The sequence below is a fragment of the Hyla sarda genome, chromosome 7 (genome assembly GCF_029499605.1).
Source record: "Hyla sarda isolate aHylSar1 chromosome 7, aHylSar1.hap1, whole genome shotgun sequence".
Lineage (NCBI taxonomy): Eukaryota > Metazoa > Chordata > Amphibia > Anura > Hylidae > Hyla > Hyla sarda.
Window position 1 is genome coordinate 183,509,387 of NC_079195.1, and position 27,332 is coordinate 183,536,718.

A 27,332-nucleotide genomic window follows, 5' to 3' on the forward strand; every position below is an offset into this window, starting at 1 on the left:
TTTGGTTTAGTTCCAATACACACTAAGGGAATAAACATTTGTATAGCAAAACATGTGTTACTGCAATCCTTTTCTGTGAGAAATACTTCATTTTCTAGAGAAATTTCAGGGGTGCCAACATTTACAGCCGTAACTGTGTGTGTGTAATATATATATATATATATATATATATATATATATATATATATATATATCTATATCTTTTAGATTACCATTATGATCTCACTGTATCTGGCAAAAGCTTATTATGCAAATGACATGTCACCTCTAACAAGCTGAAATGTATAGCGGTTTGATGTCATACCCAGGGCTGCATCTTCCATGAGGTGAGATGAGCATATTGCCTCAGGCAACTCAGGTGCCACAGAGAAGAGCTACAGGTAGATGCTCCATTGCTCCATGCAAGGTGCTAGGCACTAAAATCTATAGGAAAGAGCCGCAGTTGTCGACTCCATGGATTCCAGCAACACCCTAGCATCCCCTCCCTCACTGCCTATTCCAGGGATTCCTACAGAACAGTATAGTTAGATCCTGCAGTCAAACTCTCTTCCATCTGTCCCATCATTTTTCTAGCTTTTATATAATTTTGTAGCCTTGGGTGCCCTTATCCCAATGCTGCTTTTATTTTGTCTTTACACCCCTCTCCCCCCTCATGTTCCTGAGATATCGAATTTTTACTATTTGGTTGACTTTCTTTACTTTTTCCTGAATAGTCAGAATTATTTTACAAAGGGGCACGAAATCTACGCTCAGGGGTGTGTGAGTAATTCTCTCTCTCTTCCCCCCCCCCCCTTTATATTCACACCCCCAGAGCCTGATTTCTGTCCCCACATCCTCATGGCCAAACCTCCCTAAGGGTCTGTACACGGCAGAATTTCCACAAATGGAAATTCAGAAGTGTGAATGGGAGTGCGGAATCCCATAGAAGTCTATGGGCTTTAATTTGAGGCGGAATGCTGCAAATGGAAATTCTGCGGTGTAAATAGACCCTAAGAATAGCATTCACATCTTAAGGGGGGTACTTCACCCCTAGACATCCTATCCTCTATCCAAATGATAGGGGACAAGATGCCTGATCGCGGGGGTCCCCCTGCTGGTGACCCCCGCGATCTCCCTGCTGCATTCAGCGTTCGTTTAGAGCGTCGGGTGCAGCGCCGGAGGCCTGTGACATCACGGCCACGCCCCCTCAATGCAAGTCTATGGGAGGGGTCCTTTGTATAGGGGATAAGATGTCTAGGGGTGGAGTACCCCTTTAAATAAAAATCACACCCACCTGACTGTTAGGGGAAAAGTGCAAATAGTCAACTAAGTATTACCATTTTTATATCTGGAGAACAGGGGTTTGGAGTATAGTGGCAAAATAAAAATAGTGCTGCAATTGGAAAACACATGAAACTACAAAATGATAGGAAATGAGAAGGAAATGTCAGAATTATTTAGGGTAGGGTCACACATGTTGTATTTTGCTGCATATTTGTTGCTGTGTATAAGCTTCAGCTGATTTTTCGAGCCATTGACTTCAATGAGTAGGAAAATAAGCAGCAGCAATTACGTTGCAAAATGCGGCACGTCTGTCCCTACACTAAAATATAACAGTGTTGATCTTGCATAGTAAACAACATCAATTAAATCATTTCCAATTGCCAGAATTGTTGATTTTTGCTCACATCATATATGTTAGATTGTAGAACCCAGTATACCGTATATACTCGAGTATAAGCCGAGTTTTTCAGCACGATTTTTCATGCTGAAAACGCCCCCCTTGGCTTATACTCGAGTGAACTCTCCGCCTGTCAATCCCTTCTCAGTGGTCTTCAACCTGCGGACCTCCAGATGTTGCAAAACTACAACTCCCAGCATGCCCGGACAGCCATCGGCTGTCCGGGAATGCTGGGAGTTGTAGTTTTGAAACCTCTGGAGGTCCGCAGGTTGAAGACCACTGCGGCCTTCGTTATCATCCAGACACCCCCTTTAGTTTTCTACTCACCTCCCCTCGGTGGGAAGGAAGGGTGAGCTGGTCCGGGCCATCTATGCTGCAGGGACCGTACGGTGGGGAGGGTTAGTCGTTCCTGCTGTCCATTTTCACCGGGGGGGGGGGGGGGACTCTTCTCCGCACTCTGGGCCTGCCCCAGACTAGTGACGTTGCCTTGGCGACGACGCACAGGGACACGCATGAACGCCCCTGTGTATCGTCGTCGAAGAAATGTCACTAGTCCGGGGCAGGCCCGGAGCGCGGAAAAGAGGGCCCCCCGGTGAAAATGGACAGCCCGAAACGACTAACCCTCCCCACCGGACGGTCCCTGCAGCATAGATGGCCCGGACCAGCTCACCCTTCCTTTCCACCGAGGGGAGGTGAGTAGAAAACTAAAGGGGGTGTCTGGATGATGACATGGGGGGGGGGGGGGGGGGGATGATGTATTTCCCACCCTAGGCTTTGGGGTGAAATTAGGGGCCTCGGCTTATATTCGGGTCGGCTTATACTCGAGCATATACGGTATACCATAAGAAAATCTGTGTCGTGTAGCAGGGGCAGAAATTTTGCCTGGACACAAAGGGTGTGTAACTGCAGTCATGAAATAAATACTCGTACACATCTCAAAGTGATCTCCAGCTCATTGAGCAATAGGTAGTTTATCTAGATTATCCAGTATTCTCTGAAGTCATGTACTCTATATATTTGCTCAGTAAATATTCTAGTTATTTGCTCCTGGCTTATATCTTTTCCTCCTTGTTTCCTAACCAGCTGGTACAACACAGTCCATGTCTCAGAGACCCCTTTGCACCCATGTCATCACATACATATGCTTTATTTTTTTTAAAGGTGTGCAATAAAGAATACAATTCCTAAGAAAAAAAAATGTTTTAAATGTTTTTTTTTAATTAATTTTTTTTATACATTTTCTATAATGGTACTGGACAATAAAGCTACCCTATAGTAAAAGGGGGTGTCTAGTTTTAAATTCCATATTAGGGACATATTTTAATGTGTAATTATTTAATTTCCTATTAGAAAGATCATTTAATACAATGATTGCTTGCAATTGACCCAACAGCTGGGGAACTAGCTTATTTATGTTTAAGGGGTACTCCCTATAGCAAAAATTATTCATATTCGGTCCCTTCATGGCCAGACCAACTGTATTGTAATATACACTTATGACCTGTAATGGGCCGTTTTCCCTGATGAAATATGCTGTAATATGCTCCCCCCCTACCAACAGAGATGGAGATGATGTGACACTTTCTCCTGTTTTTTGCGTCCTCATCTTGTAAGCCTTTCTGGCGTTATGTCGGCAGGTCACGCCCTTTTCTAACATTGTCCCACCAAGCCATCCCTCTCTATCATCACTATCAAGCCACGCCCCTTTTAAAGGCATCTCGATAAGCCACAACGGTGGGCAGGGGAGGACAGGGCATTGGGGAGTAGTGAATGGTGCCAGAATTCCACACCTACAAAAAGATATTGATAAAATAGGACAGGTCCAAATATGGGCTACAAAAATGGCGAAAGGTCTTAAAAGGGAACCTTTCACCCTAAAGAGCAGCACTAACTGTAGGTAGTCCTCAGCATATTTACATGCACACTTATGATTGACAGGTTTCTCCCTATCATTGTATTAATGAATATACTGGATCCATCTATAGCGGAACCGGGCATACCTAGTGGTGGCAGCATAATCACAGCTGTCACACCCCTCCCATAGACTTGCATTGAGGGGGCAGGGTGTGACGTCATGAGGGGGCGGGGCTATGACATCATGAGCTCCCGACGCCAGCTCATAACATTATATATCACATATTAAAGGAGTACTCCGGCACCCACTTTTTTCCTTTTATCCCGTCCGGGCGGCAAAATAAAAGAAAACACCCTTTCTCTTACCTGCCAACGAGCCCCCGGAGCTCCGGTACACTCCGGTACAGGTGTTCGGTCCCCGGGCTGTATTCTTCTTACTTCCTGTTAGCCTGACACGTCACACGGAGCTTCAGCCTATCACCGGCCTCAGCGATGTCCTGCCTCTGCTGGTGATATGCTGAAGCTCCGTGTGACGTGCTGGGCTAACAGGAAGTAAGAAGAATACAGCCCGGGGACCGAACACCTGTACCGGAGCACCGGGGGAGCGTATGCAGGTAAGAGAAAGTGTGTTTTCTTTTATTTTGCAGCCTGGACTGGATAAACGGAAAAAAGTACGCACCGGAGTACTCCTTTAATACAGTGGTCCCTCAACATACGATGGTAATCCGTTCCAAATGGACCATCGTTTGTTGAAACCATCGTATGTTGAGGGAACCGTGCAATGTAAAGTATAGGACAGTGGTCTACAACCTGCGGACCTCCAGATGTTGCAAAACTACAACACCCAGCATGCCCGGACAGCCGTTGGCTGTCCGGGCATGCTGGGAGTTGTAGTTTTGCAACATCTGGAGGTCAGCAGGGTAAGACCACTGGTATTGGAGGTTGTACTTACCTGTCCCCGCCGCTCCGGACCCTCACCGCTCGTCACCGCTGCCCCGGATGTCGCCCTCCATTGCTGTCGCCTCATCCCCGGGTGCCCCAGACGCTCCGGCAAGGCCTCTGTTCCCCGGCATCCGCACTCTCCATTACCACCATCACGTCGCTACTCACGCCGCTCCTATTGGATGACGGGACGTGTGCGCAGCGACGTAACGACGACGATGGAGAGCGCAGATGATGCAGAGGATCCCGAAGAGGACGCGCCGGAGCCCCGAGGACAGGTAAGTGATCGTCAGCGGACCACACGGACACCGTAAACAGCTATCCGGCGGTAGCTGAAGCAGTCTGCGTAGGCCGGGGGGGGGGGTCACTGTATATATTAATTTAAATATCTTGGGGGATAAATACACTAAACAGAACAGTAATCTTTACCACTCATGGTTGATAAATAAGAAGGTCCAATGGATAAACACGCATTCGTTTGGGAAGTTTAAGTAAAGAATACATAATCAAAATATGAAAAGAAGAAAAAGATATGGGTATACAGGGTTAATTATAACCGTACCGTATTATGAGGGCTGCTCAGCCATAGGACCCATCTAGATTAAAAGTCATGTTCCCTATCCAGGGCAAAAGAAATCTTGTGTTCATGCCAACAATTAGAATTGACACCTTGTTTAAGTTTTTAATGGAGGGTATTAGGTTAGAACACCATTTTTTGGCGATGCTGTGTCTAGCTCCAATTAAAACATGTATAATAATTGTTTTATGAAAGTAAGAGTACTTATCGATATTAATGTACAATAAAGCTAAGGCTGCATCAATTATGACTGGAAAACCACATAATTGAGAGAGAAATTTACCAAGTCTTCTCCATAAAATTTAACATGAGCAGACATTACAGCATATGAAGCTACTTTTCCTTTGTAATATAAACAGTCTCAACATATGACCCGGAGGATTGATCAATATGCAATGTTGCAATAGTCTCTTGATGTCATTTCTGTTGAAATGATTCACCAGCTGTTCCTGATATTTACATTCAATAATAATAATAAGTTAAGGCTAGGCACACATGAAAGGAGATCTCCAGTATTAAAAAACGTATCCTCTATTCTAAGGATACGTTTCAGATGGGGGGGGGGGGGGTCCGACTGCTGATCCCCCCCCGTGTCTCCTGTACTGGGCCCCGGAAGTCCGCGGGAAGGGGGCTGCCTATGGCAATCTCCGGCTCTGCCATAGCCTGTATTAAGGGGGTGTGGTCTCCCAGTACAGGACAGGGTCCTGTACCCTCCCTAAGTCCCTGCAGTCCATAGGGCTCTCCTGCAGGGTTCACCCCTTTGCTCACCTTCTAAGGGCCATCCCAGTCCTCAGACCTGTATATCATTAACAATCTGAAAAGCGGACTTTTCATGCATCAAACAACTGAACTGGAGATAGAAAGAGGAATGATTCAAAATCCCTTCATCCAGAATCCAGACCCTTATTACAGGCAATAGGAGGCGTTTAGAGGAGGAGACATTTAAAGGGGTACTCTGGTGCTTACACATCTTATCCCCTATCCAAAGGATAGGGGATAAGATGCCTGATCGTGGGAGTCCCGCAGCTGGGGACGCCCGTGATCATGCACGCGGCACCCCGTTTGTAATCACGCCCCCTCCCGTAGGCTTGCATTGAGGGGCGGAGCGTGATGTCATACGGGGCGGGGGCGTGACGTCACACGCCGCCGGCCCTGCGGTCGATCGTAATCAGACCCGGAGCGATCACGCTCCGGGAACTGATTACAAACGGGGTGCCACGTGCATGATCATGGGCATCCCCAGCTGCGGGACTCCCGCGATCAGGCATCTTATCCCCTATCCTTTGGATAGGGGATAAGATGTGTAAGCAGCGGAGAACCCCTTTAATACTGATGTGATATTTCTGTTGGGGCCCAAATTTATGCATGTCCTTTTGTTTTGATGCAGATTGCGCATTTTCTGTTCATCCAATAAACCTCATTTCACTACTGAAATATTACTATCTATTTCAGATATTTGGTAGATGAAAATTGAATTGTTGATCCAAACATCCAATAATTTATAAATGAAAATCATCGAAATTGTGAGGGGTGCCTAAACTTTTGCATATGACTGTATGACTATTTTCACTCCACCCCCCATACTGTGACCAAACACAATCCCATCTGAAACTACTTTTGGCATACATGAGGGGAATTTGTATCCAGACTCCATCTCTACATAAACATTCTGGAGAAAAGTCATTTATTTAAAGAAAATTAACTTCTCGAGTCCGTCAACCAGAATTCAGCCTCTCTTCTCACCACTACTGAACTAAAAGATCTAAGGCCCAAGATACATCTATTAGGACTACATATTACCACGTGTTCGTGAATTTCTATGTACTGTTTGTCCAATAAAAAAAGGTATTACAAGATTCTGCAACAGCCTATGATTTTGCATATGTACAGTCATGGCCGTGAATGTTGGCACTAGAGATGAGCGAACTTCCAGTAATTCGATTTGTCACGAACTTCTCGGCTCGGCAGTTGATGACTTTTCCTGCATAAATTAGTTCAGCTTTCAGGTGCTCCGGTGGGCTGGAAAAGGTGGATGCAGTCCTAGGAGAGAGTCTCCAGCTCGCCGGAGCACCTGAAAGCTGAACTAATTTATACAGGCTAAAGTCAGCAACTGCCAAGCCGAGAAGTTCGTGATGAATCGAATTACTGTAAGTCTGCTCATCTCTAGTTGGCACTCCTGAAATGTTTCAAGAAAATGAAGTATTTCTCACAGAAAAAGGATTGCAGTAACACGTGTTTTGTTATACACGTTTGTTCCCTTTGTGTTTATTGGAATTAAACCAAAAAAAAAGGGAGGGAAAAAAGAAAATTGGACATAATGTCACACCAAACTCCAAAAATGGTCTGGACAAAATTATTGGCACCCTTTCAAAATTGTGGAAAAATAAGATTGTTTCAAGCATGTGATGCTCCATTAAACTCACCTGGGGCAAGTAAAGTTCACTTAGTCTTTGCATTGTGTGTCTGTGTGTGCCACACAAAGCATGGACTACAGAAAGAGGAGAAGAGAACTGTCTGAGGACTTGAGAACCCAAATTGTGGAAAAACATCAACAAGTCAATCTCCAGAGACCTAGATTTTCCTTTGTCCACAGTGCACAACATTATCAAGAAGTTTGCAACCCATGGCATTGTAGCTAATCTTCCTGGGCGTGGACAGAAGAGAAAAATTGATGAAAGGTGTCAACGCAGGATAGTCCGGATGGTGGATAAGCAGCCCCAAACAAGTTCCAAAGATATTCAAGCTGTCCTACAGGCTCAGGGAGCCTCAGTGTCAGCACGAACTATCCGCCGACATTTAAATGAAATGAAACGCTGTGGCAGGAAATCCAGGAGGACCCCACTGCTGACACAGAGACATAAAAAGTAAGACTATATTTTGCCAAAATGAACTTGAGTAAGCCAAAATCCTTCAAGGAAAACATGTGGACAGATGAGACCAAGATAGAGATTTTTGGTAAAGCACATCATTCTACTGTTTAGTGAAAACGGAATGAGGCCTACAAAGAAAAGAACACAGCACCTACAGTAAAATATGGTGGAGGTTCAATGATGTTTTGGGGTTGTTTTGCTGCCTCTGGCACTGGGTGCCTTGAAATGTGTGCAAGGCATCATGAAATCTGAAGATTACCAATGGATTTTGAGTCGCACTGTACAGCCCAGTGTCAGAAAGCTGGGTTTGCGTCCGAGATCTTGTGTTTTCCAGCAGGACAATGACCCCAAACATATGTCAAAAAGCCCCCAGAAATGGATAGCAACAAAGCGTGGAGAGTTCTGAAGTGGCCAACAATGAGTCCAGATCTAAATCCCCCAAATCTTAAAATTGCTTTGTGGAAAAGGCGCCCTTCCCAAAAGAGAGACCTTGAGCAGTTTGCAAAGGAAGAGTGGTCCAACATTCCGGCTGAGAGGTGTAAGAAGATTATTGATGGTTATAGGAAGCAACTGATTTCAGTTATTTTTTCCAAAGGGTATGCAACCAAATATTAAGTTAAGGATGCCAATAATTTTTTCCAGACGATTTTTGGAGTTTGGTGTGACATTATGCCCAAATTGCTTTTTTTCCTCCCTTTTTTTTTTGGTTTAGTTCCAATACACACAAAGGGAATAAACATGTGTATAGCAAAACATGTGTTACTGCAATACTTTTCTGTGAAAAATACTTCATTTTCTTTTCAGAGTGCCAACATTTATGGCGATAACTGTACATATTTACATTCCGGTATCATTTCCTGCAAAACAGCTGCCATTATCTTCTTATTAGATTAGCAAAGCAATAACACTTCTCATCCTGAATCGATTACATCCCGATTTTGATGATATTATCTAATCTATAATCTCAGAGATGAAAGGTGTACTCCCACATTTTACTTCTTATCCCTTCTTATTTCTTATGACTTAGTTATGTATTTCTTATGACTCCTTATTAAGTCTTCAATGAGTGTCTAGATTTTATGTGGTTCATGTTGGACTGCTTCTTCTTTAGGCCTGGAGGGCATACAACAATGACACTATGGGACCCTTGTATAGACCCGATTCTGGTTGGTCCCACGCACTGTGCTTCTGGGTTGTGAAACCTGTGCAAGACTTCCACTTTTGAAACAACTGGAGTTTTAAGACTTTAAAAGGGGACATAGAGGGGGAAAGAAAGCACCATAATGGGAGTCAGGGCTGCTAAACACATTGATGGGCCCAGTGAAATTTTTTTTATAAGTGGGCTTTGCTCCTGAATTGTATTTATTACCATCCAATACCTTTACAGTCAAACATTATAAAACCATTGTATCTATTAAGGGACAGTTGTAGACACATTGTTGGGAACATTTTGACTCACAGCTGATCTCTTTTCTCACTCTCTCTTTTTGTTTTCTAACAGGCTGCAATACCACCAAGAGACTTTTCAATGATAACATGTTTCTGTAAAGTCTGTTACCCAGACATCTTCTCATCCTTGCTTTTAAAACAAACTGTTCCTAACGCTGGAGCCGGCGTCGGGAGCTCCAGACGTCATAGCCCCACCCCCTCATTAAGTCATGCCCCACCCCTCAATGCAAGTCTTGCATTGAGGGGGTGGGGCGTGACGCCATGAGGGGGCAGGGCTATGACGTCACAAGCTCCCGATGCCGTCTCCAGCGTTTGGAACAGTTTGTTCCAAATGCTGAGCAGCGAAGTGCCCCTTTTAAAGTAACTTCCCCACTTATTCCCCACACTGTACTAAACCTACCCATCCTACTGCGGCCCCATTACTGTAAGTTGCTGTATTCCAAAGTGCCCCATATACCGTACTTCAGAAATTAATAATAGGGCCACACAGAAAGTGAGCCCAAAATCACTGTATCATATAGTATCCCAAAAATATAAAAGGGGTTGCTTGCCTTATAAAAAAAAAAATGGCCAGGGTTTGTTATTGTGCTAAAATAAAAAAAATACTTTAATACTTTCTATGCTCAGCGCTACCACTTCGGTCTTCCCGGCTGTCTTTGTTTACATGACTGGAGTGATGATGTGCCCATATAATTTACCATACACAGCTGAGACCAGTGACTAGCTATAGCACTCACATGGCTATATGGGCACATTATGACTATAGCCACATACACAAAGGCGGTGGGATGACCAGAGTGGTACCATAGGATTTTTTTTTTTGAAAACCCCTTAAAGGTGTTCTACAATGGAAAACTTTTTTTTAAATCAACTGGTGCCAGAAAGTTAAACAGATTTGTAAATCACTTCTATTAAAAAATCTTAATCCTTCCAGTACTTTTTAGGGGCTGTATACTAAAGAGAAATCCAAAAAGAAATGTATTTCCTGTGATGTCCTGACCACAGTACTCTCTCCTGACCTCTGCTGTCCATTTTAGGAACTGTCGAGAGAAGCATATGTTTGCTATGGGGATTTTCTCCAGTTCCTAAAATGGACAGCAGAGGTCAGCAGAGAGCACTGTGGTCAGGACATCACAGGTAATGCATTTCTTTTTTGGATTTCTCTTTAGTATACAGCCCCTAAAAAGTACTGGAAGGATTAAGATTTTTTTAATAGAAGTGATTTACAAATCTGTTTAACTTTCTTGCACCAGTTGATTTAAAAAAAAAAAAAAGTTTTCCACGGTAGTACCCCTTTAAGGGCAAAGAAGATGGTGCTCCAAATTATAATAATGCCCTGAACTTGCCTGCAGACAGAAGCAGTGAGCAACATGGTAACAGTGCCTGAAAGGTGCTCCATAGAATAAAAGTGTTGTCTTTTGTGTCTTACAAAGTAATAGTGCTCTCTTTAGGGGACACACACACACACACACACACACACACACACCCCCCCCCTCCCCCCTAATGGTTCTCCTTTTTCGGTAATAAAGTGCATAATAGTGCTTAGTGGTCCCCACTCACTGTAACCAGGTCACCACTGCAGCCAATCGCTGTCCTTATCTGTAACACCTCAATGGGTGTGGACCTGCTGTACTACCCAAAGGTTTGAATGAAACAAGAAAAAGAGCGAGGCACAACTTGGTGCTTCAGGTATTACCCAAAGCACTATTTGGGGAGTGTCACATATAGCGTTCTTTGCAGTGTAACTGCTCATCATAAGCATATACAGTAAATGTAATATGCATAAAACCCTTCAAATTAGGGTAAAAACTAGATTGCTGCCATGCCGTGGGATCACAGAAGAAGATTCAACCTGTAGTGCAAGGTGGAGATCGAAGGAAAAAAAATAATTTTTTTTATGTGCTGCAATTTCCATCTGGATAAACTTGGAGAAGATTCCGTCAGAAGCGTTTCCTCTTCATTAGATTGGCTCATATCAAGTCCTCATATGTCATCCTCCTATCCCGACCACATATCCAGTCCTCATGTGACATTCTTTTTAGCCCATCTCCTGCACTAACTATTCTATGCACCTGCCTGCCGGATAGTCAGTAGGATGTTTAAAGGGGTATTCCGCCCCTGGCATCTTATCCCCTATCCAAAGGATAGGGGATAAGATGTTAGATCGCCGCGGTCCTGCTGCTGGGGACCCCGGGGATCGCCGCTGCGGCACCCCGCCATCATTACTGCACAGAGCGAGTTCGCTCTGTGCGTAATGACGGGCGATACAGAGGCCGGAGGAGCGTGACGTCATGGCTCCGCCCCTCATGACATCACGGCCCGTCCCCTTAATGCAAGTCTATGGCAGGGGGCGTGACGAACGCCACGCCCCCTTCCCATAGACTTGTATTGATGGGGGCGGGCCGTGACGTCACGAGGGGTGGAGCCGTGACGTAACGATGCTCCAGTCCCTGTATTGCCCGTCATTACGTGAAATACGTGCAGATCTGACATCTTATCCCCTATCCTTTGGATAGGGGATAAGATGTCCAGGGGCGGAGTACCCATTTAAAAGCCCTGGGCAATCTCTGTAGCCCAAGAGTGGATTAGGGTTAATTTAACCCATGTTTCACTGAAATATCTACAGCCATTTGGAAGTTATGATAGAATATACAGACAAGTTGAGTTATATATATATATATATATATATATACCAGCAATAAATCCAACAGCACTCACGGGTTCAAGTGAAAAAACACAACGGTGTTTATTTAAACCATGTTCAGATGCAACGTTTCAGTGATATCCACCACCTTTTTCAAGCATGGTGGTGGATATCACTGAAACGTTGCATCTGAACATGATTTAAATAAACACCGTTGTGTTTTTTCACTTGAACCCGTGAGTGCTGTTGGATTTATTGCTGGAATTTATGGATGTGGTCTGGGACCACGTTTTTTTTCCTATTGCATCCGGACTACTATCTTGAGACTTACAGTGGTAGTGCTGTCCTCCGCCATTTGGGAATATATATATATATATATATATATATATACACAGTATGTGTATATGTATATATATATATATATATATATATATATATATATATATATATATAGAATAAAATACAGAAATGTATAATATATATGATTTGAATGGTAGAAAAAGTATGGAACTATATATTTATCTTACAAAATATATTGTTATTAAAGTAAGGTGTTGTGGTATTGAAAAAAGAGTGCACAGGTGCGGCTCCTGTGGGGCCGACCCGAACCTGCAATCACAGAGGAATAGGCAGCAGAGAGGCCAGAGAATGAAGCCTGGACCAGCTGTGAGAAGGTAGATAAGTAATAATGGCTTGATGCTGGTGAATCCTGGGACAAGCCACACACTGGTGGCTGCCACCACCAGTGCCACCACATTATCATGCCATATTCTGCTAAGGCGGTGATTTGTGTGGTATCCCGGGACCGTATTTCATCCAGTACCTAGTGTAGAGGTCCCCAAAGTCAGAGTAACTACGTTCAGGTAGGTTTCCTCAGGTGGGACAGCCCCTAGTCGCCTCTCCTTAAGTTTAACTGTAATATTAATAAATGTATATATTTAATAATTATAGCTATATTCTATAGAAATGTATAGTACTTACCTTGTTCAGCGTCGCAGGACCTTCGGTCATGTGACCGTGCTAGTAACCTCTATGGTATGTTGCAGGACCTTAGGAAGTCCTTGGGTCACATGTTACCCACAAATCTCTGTAATGGTGATTGACATCCGTATGGACCAATTAGCATTAGTCCAGCCCCTGCCCATATAAGGGAGCTGCGTCCAATTATCGCTCTTTTGGGTTGCTGCTGTCGTGGATGCCGGACTAACAGGACGGTGTGCTACGCAACTTCCAAAGACATGCTAGGCCTCAAAACCTACGGCCTCAGCAGAACTAAAATCGTGAGTTTTTCTCTAATTCCTGCTAATGCTAGCATGACTACTGGACCACAACTAATTCCCCTAAATCCAGTGGAACAGTGCAATAGACTAAAAGACTCTTAAAGCTAAAGTCCCAACCATTGTCAATCTCCAAAGGAAGCTGTTGTTCTCATAAGAGACTGATGTGTTGATGAAGTGTACAGAAGATCTTCAGTAAAGTTACCGCTGTTTACAGAAGCTTTCTGGTTGTGGACAATCCATTATTATCTACCTCAAACCTATTATCATCTACCTCCCTATCGTTCCTGGGAAGGGCGGTGGTAGGATAAGCTTTATTGAGGATCCCTCACCCTGGCATCATGAATAGCACGGGTTAACAAGCACCCTCTAATACCTGCACAGCTACACCCCCCATACCCTACACCCCCCAAGCTACCACATTTGCTATGTGGGCAATGGGTAAAGTGCTTCTCTTAGTGATTACCCAATTATATCCCAAATAGTAAAAATACCCTCACATAGTTAAGTAACTCCTTTCAGTCCCAGCACAGTGATAATGTCCCTAATGTTCTGCATGTCTGGTTGGCTGCAGGCCTATAGTAGTTTGAATTCGGGTAGAAAAACAGACATGGTGCACATCTACAATCTTGTATAATGATCTGATTGCTTCTCAGCATAATATCAAAAACTAACAGGTTGTAAGTATACATTTTTGATCAAAAAGTACAAGCCCACTCACCACGTCAAGGCCACCTATTTAGAGTGGGTCCCTAACGTCCCTAGCATAAAATGGCGCAGCACCGGGCGGCAACCACCACCGCCGTGACACCAATGCCCACAGGGGGGAACGACCCACCGGCGGAGCGGCCCCAATGCCACTCAAACCAGTCTATGGGCCGCACCCCCCCCACAGACACGGCGCCACGGCAGCAACGGACACCGCACAGCACCACACCAGTGTGAACAAGGTATAATAGCTCACTTACCATGCTCTCCCAGTCAGGCTGGGAGGCTGCTAGGAAAGAAATGGCCCATGTGTAGCTAACTACTACTTATATAGGGTTGGGCTGAGGGGGTGGGGAAGAGTGCAGCACATGTTCAAACAAAAAAAAAAAAAAAAAGAGGGGATAGAAATCACAGTGTGAATTCGGGTAGAAAAACCAGACATGGTGCACATCTATAGTAGTTTGTTGACTATAATAGTGAATGGTGGGTCAGGGGGCTTATGGCTCTCAGTTCCACCATAGTTTCCAACTGTATCTGCATCCAGAGGATGTAAATACAGGGCAATTAGTGCAGGTGCTCCATTATTTGCCCTATTGTTGAAGCTCCCTGAGAGGGGTCTCTTTTTTTTTTCTGCATATGTCACTGTAATGGCTTTAAATAAAGTGGCTTTGGCTGATTTCCAGGAGTGGTGAGTGTGGTCAATGTGGGTCTAAATCTTCACCATTAATTTTGTCTTTGTATTAGATCAGATATTACACTTGGTGGGATGTTTTCCCCAGTATGTGTTTTTTTTATTTTTATAATTTCACAACACGCTTGCACAAGGAAGGGGATAGCTGTGCCTTGCACCGTGTACCGTGTAAATATCCTTATATATGTTGCAGCCAACTTGCTCAACTCTGGGATGATTGCCAAATGTAGCTTATGTATAAAGAGGGAGAAGAATGAACATGTCATTTCTACATGACTGGATGAAGATGAAGCAAGTCATCATCTTCTGTGCTGGGTTCCTCGGCCTCATCCATTCCTGTTGGCCTGAAGCTGTCTGCTGTAAGCATTACACTATAAGGAACCTGGTGGACATTGGGTCATCTCCGCTCACAATACAGGACCATCTAACAAGTCTTCTAATCTTTTTATAGATGTATCTGATACACAGAAGTCCTATGTCACCAGCTTGGCGATCAGCATGGCACAAAGTGTGGGGCCATGTGTTGTCCCTGACCCCAGCGTCCTTCTGGCACTGAACTTAGGAAATATGACCGACATCTCAACTCAAGACCTGCTGGTAAAACAGCTAAAAGAAGATGCTGCTCAGAAGATCAATGGCAGTGAGTACATTTCTAATGGATCCAGACCTTGAAATGAATATCTGTGATTTAGCTTGGAGGAAGGGGTTTTAGTGTAGTGTACCTATCAAATCAACAAACTTCTGACATGTCAAACTTTGTATTGGTTGGGTCCAGGTACTGAGACCACCACCAATCACTAAAATGAATGGGCTGTCTCATAGAGCTGCAGTGTAAATCCGTATGCTGCTCGCTTTAGCTTTCTGAAGTGTGCAGAGATAAAGGGGCACAGCACATAAAGCACACTTGCTCTTTATTTTAGCAATTGGTGAGGGTCACAGCACCCGCACCCCCACAGATACAAACTTCTGACATTAAGTGATTGATTAAAAATATATTAGACTTAATTATTTTGTGGAGGAATTAAATAGTTACCTAAATATAAGATAATGTCATCAAATAAAATGTCATGCATAGTTATGATGCGTACAGTATATATATATATATATATATATATATATATATATATATATATATATATGTAATATTACTATTGATTCATTGCTGCACAATTATTTTATTGCTATTACTATTATTTTTTATACATTTATCTCACCTTACTGTACATTTACTTACTGAAGCAGCAAGAGTTTGAGTCCATTGTATTCACATTTTTTGTGCTGTTTTGGCTGTGCTGCCTTTACGTAGGGAAGTATAGTGAACAGATTGATCTATTTAAGGGTTAATCAGATTTACCATAGATTTGCTGTAAAATTTAGGAAGTTTAGAAGAAACATAGAATTTCCTTCTAAATTGCAATAGAACAGAATTTTTGTCATTGTGGAAGGGAATGGTAAATAGTAAAAGTACATGTAAGGAGACGATTTCCTTAAAATGCAATTAACCCTTTTACTGCTCATCAATGTTCTATACATTTCTACTTATATTTCATTTAAAGCTGCTTTTCTGACTCAAAAAGTTATTCCTTATCCATATAATAGTAGATAGCAAACCACTGCTGGACCTCTATAGTATTAATAAAGCTAAAGTGTGTGCACGGCCAGCACTCCATTTAATCTCTAATGGGCTTCTCTTATTATTGCCAAGCTCAACAATGAATGATCGGACCCCCACAGATCAGCTTGCTATTCTCTATTCTATAGATAGGAGATAACTCTTTTAGTTGGTACTCCGCTGGAAAACATTTTTCTTGAAATCAACAGGTGCCAGAAAGTTAAACAAATTTTTAAATTACCTCTATTTAAAAATGTTAATCCTTCCAGTACTTATTTGCTGCTATATTCTCCACAGGAAGTTCTTTTCTTTTTGAATTTCCTTTCTGTCTGACCACAGTGCCAGTGTCAGGAACTCTCCAGAGCAGGAGATGTTTGCTATGGGGATGTGCTCCTACTCTGGACAGTTCCTAAAATGGACTGAGGTGTCAGCAGAGAGCACTGTGGTCAGACAAAAAAATCCAAAAATAAATAAACTTCATGTGGAGCAAATAGCAGCTGAAAAGTACCGGAAGGATAAACATTTTTAAATAGAAGTAATTTACACCAGTTGATTTAAAAAAATTTTTTTTACAGCGGAATATCCCTTTAAGGATTGAGGGGGGATATCTCTGAATTGTGACCAGATTGAGCACACTCAGATAGATACAAGGGGAGATTACAGTTTTTGACCGACTTCCTTTTAAGACCATGGTTACACCATAAAAAGTTTGTATATTGCTTGGTAGACATATTTTTTGACCGCTAAGGCTGGAAAATACAGATTTATGTGGTGTGTTAAAGGGGCACTCCGGTGAAAAAAACAATGGTGGCTGGTGGCAAAAAGTTCAACAGATTTGTAAATTACTTCTATTAAGAAATCTTAATCCTTCCAGTACTTATCAGCCTCTGTATACTACAGAGGAAGTTGTTTTATTTTAGAATTTCTTTTCTGTCTGACCACAGTCCTCTCTGCTGACACCTGTCAGAAAAGGAATTTAAAAAAGAAAAGAACTTCCTCTGTAGCATACAGCAGCTGATAAGTACTGGAAGGATTAAGATTTTTAAATAGAAACAATTTATAATTCTGTTTAACTTTCTGCCACCAGTTGATTAAAAAAAAAAAAAAAAAATTCCCACTGGAGTACCCCTTTAACATGGCCTGAAAGGTTTTGCAGGGTTTTATATTAAATGGGTTTTCAGGTAGCTTAAAAAAAAAATAATAATAATTAGTACAGGCTGAAATCAGGATAAGAAAGAATTTATTTTACTTACCCCTAAATTTGCCATTGCTCCAGCGCCACCCACCACTGGTTTGTTGTCCCCTGCTGGAGGTGCTGCAGTGATACTTTGTTCACATGTGAGCATTGGTACTGTTGGCATGTGCTGCTTCATTTTACAAATAAATAAGCAATGAGCTTTAACTGATGAAAAAATAATAAAATGTTATTTCAGTAAAATCAACAATTAGGTCAGTATATAAAATGCAGCAGCTGCTTTAATCTATGGAAAACCCCCATTTCTTTGAAACCTATACCTTGTGATCCACAATAGCCAGTGATGATAAAGATTCATCATCAGTTTTCAGGTAGCATTTTATTATTTGTTCCTTATTCATTATTAATTTGCTCTGAAAAATCTCAGAAGAAGGAAGTTCTGCATTTTATCCCTATAAGCCTTTAATGGTTTCTCCTTTTTGAGGAAGCAATACATTTGCATGGAGGAAGTAAAAACTTAGTGTTACCTCCTTATTGGAGGCCTTTTCCTCCTGGTTTTGTTCCAGGAATTCGGGGCAGTGCAGGCCGTCTTATAGGTGGATTTGCCAGTAACAATGGAAGGGTTTAACTGTTAGTATACCTATTGGACGCCATATCTGCAAGTACTATATATTTCTTGGTGTGTTTGTGTATCTATCTATATATATATATATATATATTTATATATGTATATATAAATTGGCAACATTTTGATCTTATCCTCAGGGTTTTCCACCTTTCTGTTTATAAGCAGAACACCCCATTCAACTTTTTACTGTGTTTTTTTGTTTCCCTGTTGTAGATAAGCCATTTTCTTCAGGTAAAGTGGCACTTTATGTCATGGCCCTGCAATCCTCATGCTCCGACCCGACTGAACTCCCTAATAGTAATATAGACCTTGTTCATCTTCTTGAAACCAAGACTAAAGAAGAACTTGACAGTGTCGGTAAGATTGAGGATTTATGCATTTTTGTGTTTGAAGCCAGGGACATCTCACTACATCTATAGATATACAGTAGACATAAATGTAGTGTGTAGCCTGAATATTGTGGTCTCGCTCTCTCTCTCCTCTCCTCTTCTCTCTCCTCTCCTCTTCTCTCTCCTCTACTCTCCTCTCCTCCTCTCCCTCTCTCTCCTCTCCTCTTCTCTCTCCTCTCCTCTTCTCTCTCCTCTCCTCTTCTCTCTCCTCTCCTCCTCTCTCTCTCTCTCTCTCTCTCTCTCTCTCCTCTCTCCTCTCTCCTCTCTTCTCCTCTTCTCTCTCCTCTCTCCCTCTCTCTCCTCTCCCCTTCTCTCTCCTCTCCTCTCCTCTTCTCTCTCCTCTCCCCTTCTCTCTCCTCTCCTTTTCTCTCTCCTCTCCTCTCTTCTCTCTCCTCTCCTCTCCTCTCCTCTCCTCCTCTCTCCCTCTCTCTCCTCTCCCCTTCTCTCTCCTCTCCTCTTCTCTCTCCTCTCCCCTTCTCTTTCCTCTCCTCTTCTCTCTCCTCTCCTCTCTCCTCTCCTCTCTTCTCCTCTTCTCTCTCCTCTCCTCCTCTCTCTCCTCTCCTCCTCTCTCTCCTCTCCTCTTCTCTCTCCTCATCCTTCTCTTTCCTCTCCTCTTCTCTTTCCTCTCCTCTTCTCTCTCCTCTCTTCTCCTCTTCTCTCTCTTCTCCTCTCCTCCTCTCTCTCCTCTCCTCTCTCCTCTCTTCTCCTCTTCTCTCTCCTCTCCTTTCCTCTTCTCTCTCCTCTCCTCTCTCCTCTCTTCTCCTCTTCTCTTTCCTCTCCTCTCCTCTTCTCTCTCTTCTCCTCTCCTCCTCTCTCTCCTCTCCTCTCTCCTCTCTTCTCCTCTTCTCTCTCCTCTCCTTTCCTCTTCTCTCTCCTCTCCTCTCTCCTCTCTTCTCCTCTTCTCTCTCCTCTCCTCTCTCCTCTCCTCCTCTCTCTCCTATCCTCCTCTCTCTCTCTCTCTCTCTCTCTCTCTCTTCAATTGTAGTGGACAGGTGGGCTCTTCTATGTGTGGGCCTGAGTGCTTTGACAAACTAGATGTCTCTCTTATACTTTTCACAGTCTCCCACTTCTGAAATTCCAATTCTCCGATCTTTATGATTTCTACTATCTGTTATGGTATCATATACTGTTGTTTAACGCTTATATAATCCTGGCCTAGATTACTATTATGCTGTGTCAGGCAATGTAAGGTTAATTTATTGATTCATCTATATTGGTGGAAGACTTGGTATCTTCACATTATGAAATTGATTAAAAGTACAGTAAAGTCAATGTTAATATGTCATTTTTACAGACAATATTAATCAATCCGTGATCTTGTAACACCACCAAGAGCAAAGGGACAGAGTTGCCCTTTGGTGCGATCTAACCTATTTTGGTAACACTTGTTAAGAAGGTTCTCCATATGAGATGTCTTATTATAGCCCTTGGGAAAATGGAGGCCCATTTCTTCCCTGTTTAGAACAAATGATAAGTTTAATAATTATTGAGTTTTCCTTGTTTCCTTTTTTAAAAACTGTCTATTTAGGGAAATATTTGTGTCTTTAAATACACTGAGTAGTATGTTGATGTGTCAAGAATTTAAATATGACTTTCTTACAGCAAGCAATGGTTCTCCTCTTACTACCTGGTATCAAGTAAGCCTTGACGTGCTAGGTCTTTGTGTGATGTCCAAATCGTCAGCTATTGAGGCAGCACATATTTCTGCAAAAATGATCCCTACTTCCCCATCTGGGCACACATTTTCTGTAGGTGAGTTCCCATATTCTAAACTTGTTTTTATTGAGTGGAGAGTGAGAGGAGCACTCCCCTGTTAAAAAAAAAACTGTATTGTGAGCAAAGGAGTGAAGAATAACGCAAAGAGTGCTGATAAGGTTGAAGAAAACAAACACTAGACTCTTCTGTTAAGGGTGTTCAGTAGCCAATTGTATAGATTTAAAGGGAACCTGTCATTACTTTCATGCGGCCTGAACCATGAGTCATCAGGGCGGTCCCCAATGGCTTCTTCCCGCCCCATTAGCCCTAATTGATAAATATCTTCCTGTTTGGGTATAGGGGAGAGATTTATCAGTCAAGGTTGGTGGCGCAGACAAAAGCCACTGCGGACAGCCCTGATGACTTCTGGTTTAGACAGCAGAAAAAGTGATGACTGGTTCCCTTTGAGATATATTACATTTCTTCGAAAACTCAAGAATGCAAATATCATTTATATTTTGTAGATACAGCAGCTGTGGCAGTGATGGGATTCACTTGTGTGCTTGAAATGGAAGATGTGCCCATAGATACATTCACAGCAGTGAAGTACACTGTTGGAGCTCTGGTGGACATGATCTTGGATGCCCAGAAGGATGGACTTCTCGGTAACATCTACAGCACAGGGCTGGCGGGACAGGTATTGATACCCACGTGCTACTTTAAAATAGATTCCTCAGCTTAATATGCTACCTTATATAAGAGCAGGATAGTACAGCTCTAGGTCTGTACGCCCAGTAGCCATAATGGCACAGAAAAATTTAGCTGTTTGGCTAGTGAAGAACTGAGAAAATACAATATCAGTCTGCTGTAATAGTGAGGGCAGCGCTCTCTCCACTCCCCCACTATCCTATCTGCAATGACTAAGAGCTGTATAGACATATTGTAAGGATTCCTCCTTGAGGATTAGCTCTGGGATCGTCCTGGTCACTGCCACGGGACACGTTTCCTCGCAATAAATCACCAGACAACTGTTAAGCATACAAGTCTGGCACCTCGCCAGCTTTATTTACACAGGTTGCAGGTAAAACAAAACATAACTCATGAACAAACCAAAGTCCTAGACCGTCTGATCACTGACTACACATGTAAGCATGCCCTGACTACTAACTGGTGAGCTACCCTCAGCCAGCATAAAACATGTGCCCCTGCAACCTGTTTTACTCACAGTTCACACTGTCACTTGGGCCACTAACAGCTCCAGCTGTATGCTTCCTCAACAGAGCCTGAGTGTCTCCCCCTACAGCAACATGCTGTTTCCTAGGGAGAGCCCAGACTATTCTTTTTCCTTTCTTTATATCTAGACTTCACACATTTCTGCTGGCACGCGATGAGCATCTCTGCTAGCTCAGCTAGGATAAAGGACTGGGAAAAAACCCTTTCATTGCCCTCAAACCTGCCTTAATGTCACAATATCTATAGGGCAGCCTGTCCATCACCAAAAAAGGTGTGGCAGAGGGAAGGCTCCCCCCCCCCCCATCGATACAGCAGACTCTTAACTATGAGTCTACTGTATTATTTCTGTGCTCTTATTAACCAAATGACTCAATTTTTTACATGGAGTTTTTGTCACTAGGAGTACAGTTAAAGGGGTACTCCCTTGGAAAGCATATTTTTTTTTATCAACTGGTGCCAGAAAGTTAAACAGATTTGTAAATTACTTCTATTTAAAAATCTTAATCCTTCCAGTACTTATTAGCTGCTGTATGTTCCACATGAAGTTCTTTTCCTTTTGAATTTCCTTTCTGTCTGACCACAGTGCTCTCTGCTAACACCTCTGCTTCTACTCTGGACAGTTTCTAAAATGGACAGAGGTGTCAGCAGAGAGCACTGTGTTCAGACAGAAAGGAAATTCACAAAGAAAAGAGGTTACTGTGGAGTATTCAGCAGCTGATAAGTACTGGAAGGATTAATATTTTTAAATAGAAGTAATTTACAAATCCGTTTAACTTTCTGGCACCAGTTGATTTAAAAAAAATGTTTTCCAGCGGAGTACCCCTTTAAGCTTAAGCTTTGTCCTAGTTTGACAAAAAAAGAAAGGGGATTTGGCCTGGCTATGAAATACCCAACGATTTCTAGCAGATAACTTTAAATGAAGATATAAGAATCCTAACTTTATTCAGAACGTGATCAAAGAAATTCAAACGGAACACTACATATTAAAAACCGACGCGAAACGCATCGGTTTTTAATATGTAGTGTTCCATTTGGATTTCGGGGCTCGCAATCTAAACTAGCAATATGTTTTGATTTGACGGAGGAAACCCATGCAAATACCGAGAGAACATACAAACTCTTTGCAGATGTTGTCCTTGGCGGGATTTGAACCCAGGACCCCAGCGCTGCAAGGCAACAGTGCTGCCCTATAGAAAACATACAGGAATTTTTATGACAAATTCATAATGTTTATGATAATTGAATATTCGGGTTGTTTCTACTTTCTAGGCCCTAACAGCAGCAAAGTCTTACTATTCTTCAGAACGCTGGGACTGTCCTCAGACATTGAAGGCGGTGACAGATTTGATACCACAAAAGAAATTCTCCTTGCCAATCGCTGCTGCTCAGCTTCTTCCTTTCCTGTGGGGTAAAAGTTATGTCTCTGTGAAAGACATCCCATGCCCAAGTCATGAAGGTGAGTGAATTTCTTACCAAATTCTAAGGTCGGCTTCACATGCTCATAATATGGCCTAATTTTAGGGTCCTGATTATAACCATAACACCATCCACCAGCCGGATTTAGAACACAATAGAACACCATCCCAGGTGCTTCAGATGTTATGGTTGTAATGTGAGTTAAAGGGGTTATCCAGGGAAAAACTTTTTTTTTTTTTTATCAACTGGCTCCAGAATGTTAAACAGATTTGTAAATTACTTCTATTAAAAAATCTTAATCCTTTCAGTACTTATGAGCTTCTGAAGTTAAGGTTGTTCATTTCTGTCTAAGTGCTCTCTGATGACACGTGTCTCAGGAACCGCCCAGTTTAGAAGAGGTTTGCTGCGGGAATTTGTTTCTAAACTGGGCGGTTGCCGAGACACGTGTCATCAGAGAGCACTTAGACAGAAAAGAATAACCTTAACTTCAGAAGCTCATAAGTACTGAAAGAATTAAGATTTTTTTAATAGAAGTAATTTACAAATCTGTTTAACTTTCTGGAGCCAGTTGATATATTATATATATATATATATAAGTTTTTTCCGCTCCCTCAATGCCCCTCTGGTGTGGTCTTCTTTCTGGTTGTCAATAGTCGACACATCACACTGCGGTTTAGCAAATTGTCTGCCGCAGAGATGTTCCACTTCAGCCAGCGATAGGCTGAGCGGCAGTGTGATGTATTGAGCCCCTGCACTAGCCTTTTTGCTAGTAGCAGGGCACAATATTTCCTACTGCAGCTCAGCCTATGACCTGCCGAGGCCTGCGATTAGCTGAGTAGTAGTATGACGTGTCACCCACCGGCAGCCAGGAAGAAGCCCCCATGAGAGCAGCAATACCTAGGCACTGAGAACGGCAACAGGAAAGTCTTTGTTTTTATACAGTTCTACAGCGCAGTACCCCTTTAAGTCAGATTTTATTACTCTTTATGTCAGGATGGAATAGAGTATTAACACTAAATATGCTATAATTTGAAAAAGCATCATTTAAAAAAATAAAAATAAATAAATACCCTGAACAGTACAGTAATACTTTAACCCCCCTGGCCTAAAAAAAATAGATCCCCATGTGTTCCTTATTCCCTCTCACAGTGCTGTCTACTGGATTATGATGTTATGCAGATAGATCAACATTGTTAAAGATTTGTGCAAACTGCTCTGTAAGTGTGCCTAAGCTTCAGGATATACTCTGTGTAAATATTTAACACCTTCACAAGTGACAGTTTTAGAACCAGAAATTGGGAGAGGAAAGGCTTGGTGCCAAGTTCCATTTCCAGTGCCTTAAAGGGGTACTCTGCTGCTACAGCATTTGAAACATTTTGTTCCGAACGCTTGGAGCAGGGAGGAGGGGGTCGGAACGTCACGGCCATGCCCTTTGTGATCTACACCACACCCTCTCAATGCAAGTCTATAAGAGGGGTGTGGTGTGATGTCACGAGGGGGTGTGGCCGCGAATGCCAGGATCTGCACAGAGATCGCCGGGTCCCAGCTCCTTTGGATAGGGGATGAGAAGTCTAGGGGCGGAGTACCCCTTTAATGCAGAGAAGTGGCTTGCCACCATGCCACTTTATCTGTAGGTTTTCACATTTTGGAGGTTATGTAAAAGGAAATTGTGGTGAATATATGAGCCAAAATAGGAAGGTCACACGTAGTACACATGGCTCAGGTCTACTCGATGTTCACTGTGGTATATAGCCAAAAACTGCTTCTTATTAGCTTACTGTTAACTTCATGGAAAGTATAAGATTAGATATGAAAGGACATGACGCTGGAGGACAGTAACCCTTTCACTGCTATCACTGCTTCACTTGCAACATTGCAGCACTACTCATGTTATTTGCGACTGATGCAAACATGGTGCCATGACCATCTTTCCTTCATAATGACCCTAAAATTGGGCTCTTAATTAAAGCTATCTTTTGAGATAAAGCAGGTGTTCGGAAGGAATGGAAATTAGGGATTCATGCACAAGGTTATGAAGGATGGAAAAAAAGCTGTAGTCCTTCTCATTACTTTGTAACCCCAGTGGTGGCCCCTTCCATGAGTCCTTGGCTTGATTCAGGTCAAGTTAAAGTCATTGCTGCATCTGTTTAGAAATGATGTTTAGCAACTCCATCCCTAGATCATAGGAAGTTGAGGTGTTGTTCAGGTTATTACCTAACAATTGCATCAAACAGCAGAGCCAATTTACATAACCTTTTATGGTACTCCTGTGTGGTAGAACTTCCACATCAAGATACCATGGGATAACAACTGTCCTCCTCTTAAACTAAGAGTCTGGATGTGGTTAATTTCTAATTGTTGCAGTAGGAAAAAAAATGTTATATGAAACATGTTTAGTGAAGTATTTTTACAGGGGTTGTAAGATTTGGAAAAGCCCTCTTGATCTTATTAAATTTTATAATCCTCCCAGTTCACTCCCCCATCATGATAAACCACTAACCGCCTTTATTTTTTTTATTATTTTTTATTTTTCTACCTTGATATTGCTCTGTATTTTATGTTCAGTCTCAGTCAGATTCACAGACTGGGAAGGGGCGTTACCCGGCGGGCGTAACATCATCTGAAGCCATACAGAGGAGAACTTCCTCCCTCACTCTGCTACACACAGCCCAGAGCAGTTCAGTGTGAGATGAGCTATGATTGGCTAAGGCTGCCCCCCCCCCTCCTTAGCCTCTTAAAGGAAAACTGACAGGGGCTGTTTACCTGCACTGAACCCAATATACTGGGTTATAGTGTCGGTGAACAGCATTAAAACAAGTGGTCATTTACTTTAATAGGTCTAGTATTGCCAGAGTTCTCACCGTTTAACCTTCTGTTGCTATTGGGCTTCTGTGTGCAATGGAGGTGTGCAGCTGGCTTGCCGTGCTCCCCTCCTCCACAATATTCTCCGCTCTGTCCGCCCCTGTCATGAATATGGTAATGTCTTCACTCTCACGTCTCTAGGAAGTGAAAATCTGCCTCAAACTGTGCTCTGCTAAGAGAGTGGCATCCAGAGAAGCTCAATGGAGATCCCTGCAAACCAGAGAGTGAAGCATGCTCGGTCTCCTGATCAGTGGGGGTCTCAGTACTGAGACACTGACTGATCAAAACTTTTGACATGCACATGGCACTGTCATAGGATGCCACGTTTTTCACAAGCCGGTTTGCTAAATGTTTTATGCTGTGGTGCCGTTTTTCAGTATTTTGTCCCTTATTTCCAAAAAAATGGAACATCTTATTTATAGCTATAATACTCTCCTTCTAATAGGGAAAGCTCACTTTTACATGAATTTACTATTGCAGTGTTTCCCAACCAGAGTGCCCTCAGCTGTTGCAAAACTACAACTCCCAGCATGCCCGGACAGCCGTTGGCTGTCCGGACATGCTGGGAGTTGTAGTTTTGCAACGACCTGGTTGGGAAACCCTGTACAATTAAGTTAAAAGCTGTAAAAATCTCTATGCAGCTAGCTCCCCCTTGTGGCATCTGCAGGGATACTGAATTATATCGGATTACAGTATAGATGAAGAGAATCGGGGAATAGTTGTTGTCCTTTATTAATAAAAACTAAATGGAAAAAAGCAAAACAAACAAACAAAAAACTAAACAAAAAAAAGCCCCAAATTTTATAAGAATTCTTTACATACACCTGCCAAGACCACCACTGCTTCAACTTACATGATTTATCCAAAAATCGAAAAACAGAGCTAACTTCTTCCAGAAACAGCACCACACCTGTCCCCAGGTTGTGTGTAATATTACAGCTTGGCTCCATTTACTTTAGTGGATCTGAGCTATAATACCACACACAACCTGAGGACAAAAGGGGTGCTGTTTTCAGAACAAATGCGCTCTGTTTTTCTAATCCTGGATAACTCTGTTAACCCCTAGGGGACACGCGACATACATGTATATCGCTGTGCCCTGGTACTTAGCGTCCAGTGATGTACATGTAAAGCCCATGTCGCCCGACAAGGTAATCAGAACCGGATGGCTGTTGTTATTAGCTGCCAGGACTTTATGGATGATGGTGGACATCAGTGATCCTGCTGATGTCTGCCTTTAACCCTTCAAATACTGTGATCAATACTGATCAGGGCAACTGAATGTTTGCGCGGTTGTACATACCCAAGGTGCAATATTGGGGGTCTGATATGTTAAAATGGCCGACGGAGCTCCACTCACTTGCTCTGGCCGGTTGCTATTCTCTTCTTCTTTGGTATGCCTTTTAGCAGACCTTACAAGCAGATCGCAGATAATACTGATCAGTGCTATACCTATGCATAGCACTGTTCAGTATTTGCAATCAAAAGATAAATAGTCATTTGTGGGGACCAAAAAGTGTAAATAAATAAATAAAAAGTTTAAAGGGGTTATCCACCATAAGGTGATTTTAGTATGTTCCTGCCAGACAATAATGGACATGCTAAGGAAAGATCTGTGCTTGTCTTGGGG

General features: G+C 42.7%; 1 protein-coding gene across 1 annotated transcript in view; it reads left to right on the top strand.

The window, feature by feature from the left end:
- Nucleotides 1-27,332, top strand: part of LOC130282859 (cobalamin binding intrinsic factor-like) — a 40,714-nt gene that overhangs the window by 955 nt on the left and 12,427 nt on the right. The window contains exons 2-7 of the mRNA XM_056531729.1: nucleotides 14,866-15,031; nucleotides 15,124-15,312; nucleotides 18,321-18,464; nucleotides 20,099-20,248; nucleotides 20,716-20,888; nucleotides 22,694-22,880. Coding sequence (XP_056387704.1) covers nucleotides 14,926-15,031; nucleotides 15,124-15,312; nucleotides 18,321-18,464; nucleotides 20,099-20,248; nucleotides 20,716-20,888; nucleotides 22,694-22,880 — 949 coding nt within the window. The 5' untranslated portion in view covers nucleotides 14,866-14,925. The remainder of the gene's footprint in view (nucleotides 1-14,865; nucleotides 15,032-15,123; nucleotides 15,313-18,320; nucleotides 18,465-20,098; nucleotides 20,249-20,715; nucleotides 20,889-22,693; nucleotides 22,881-27,332) is intronic.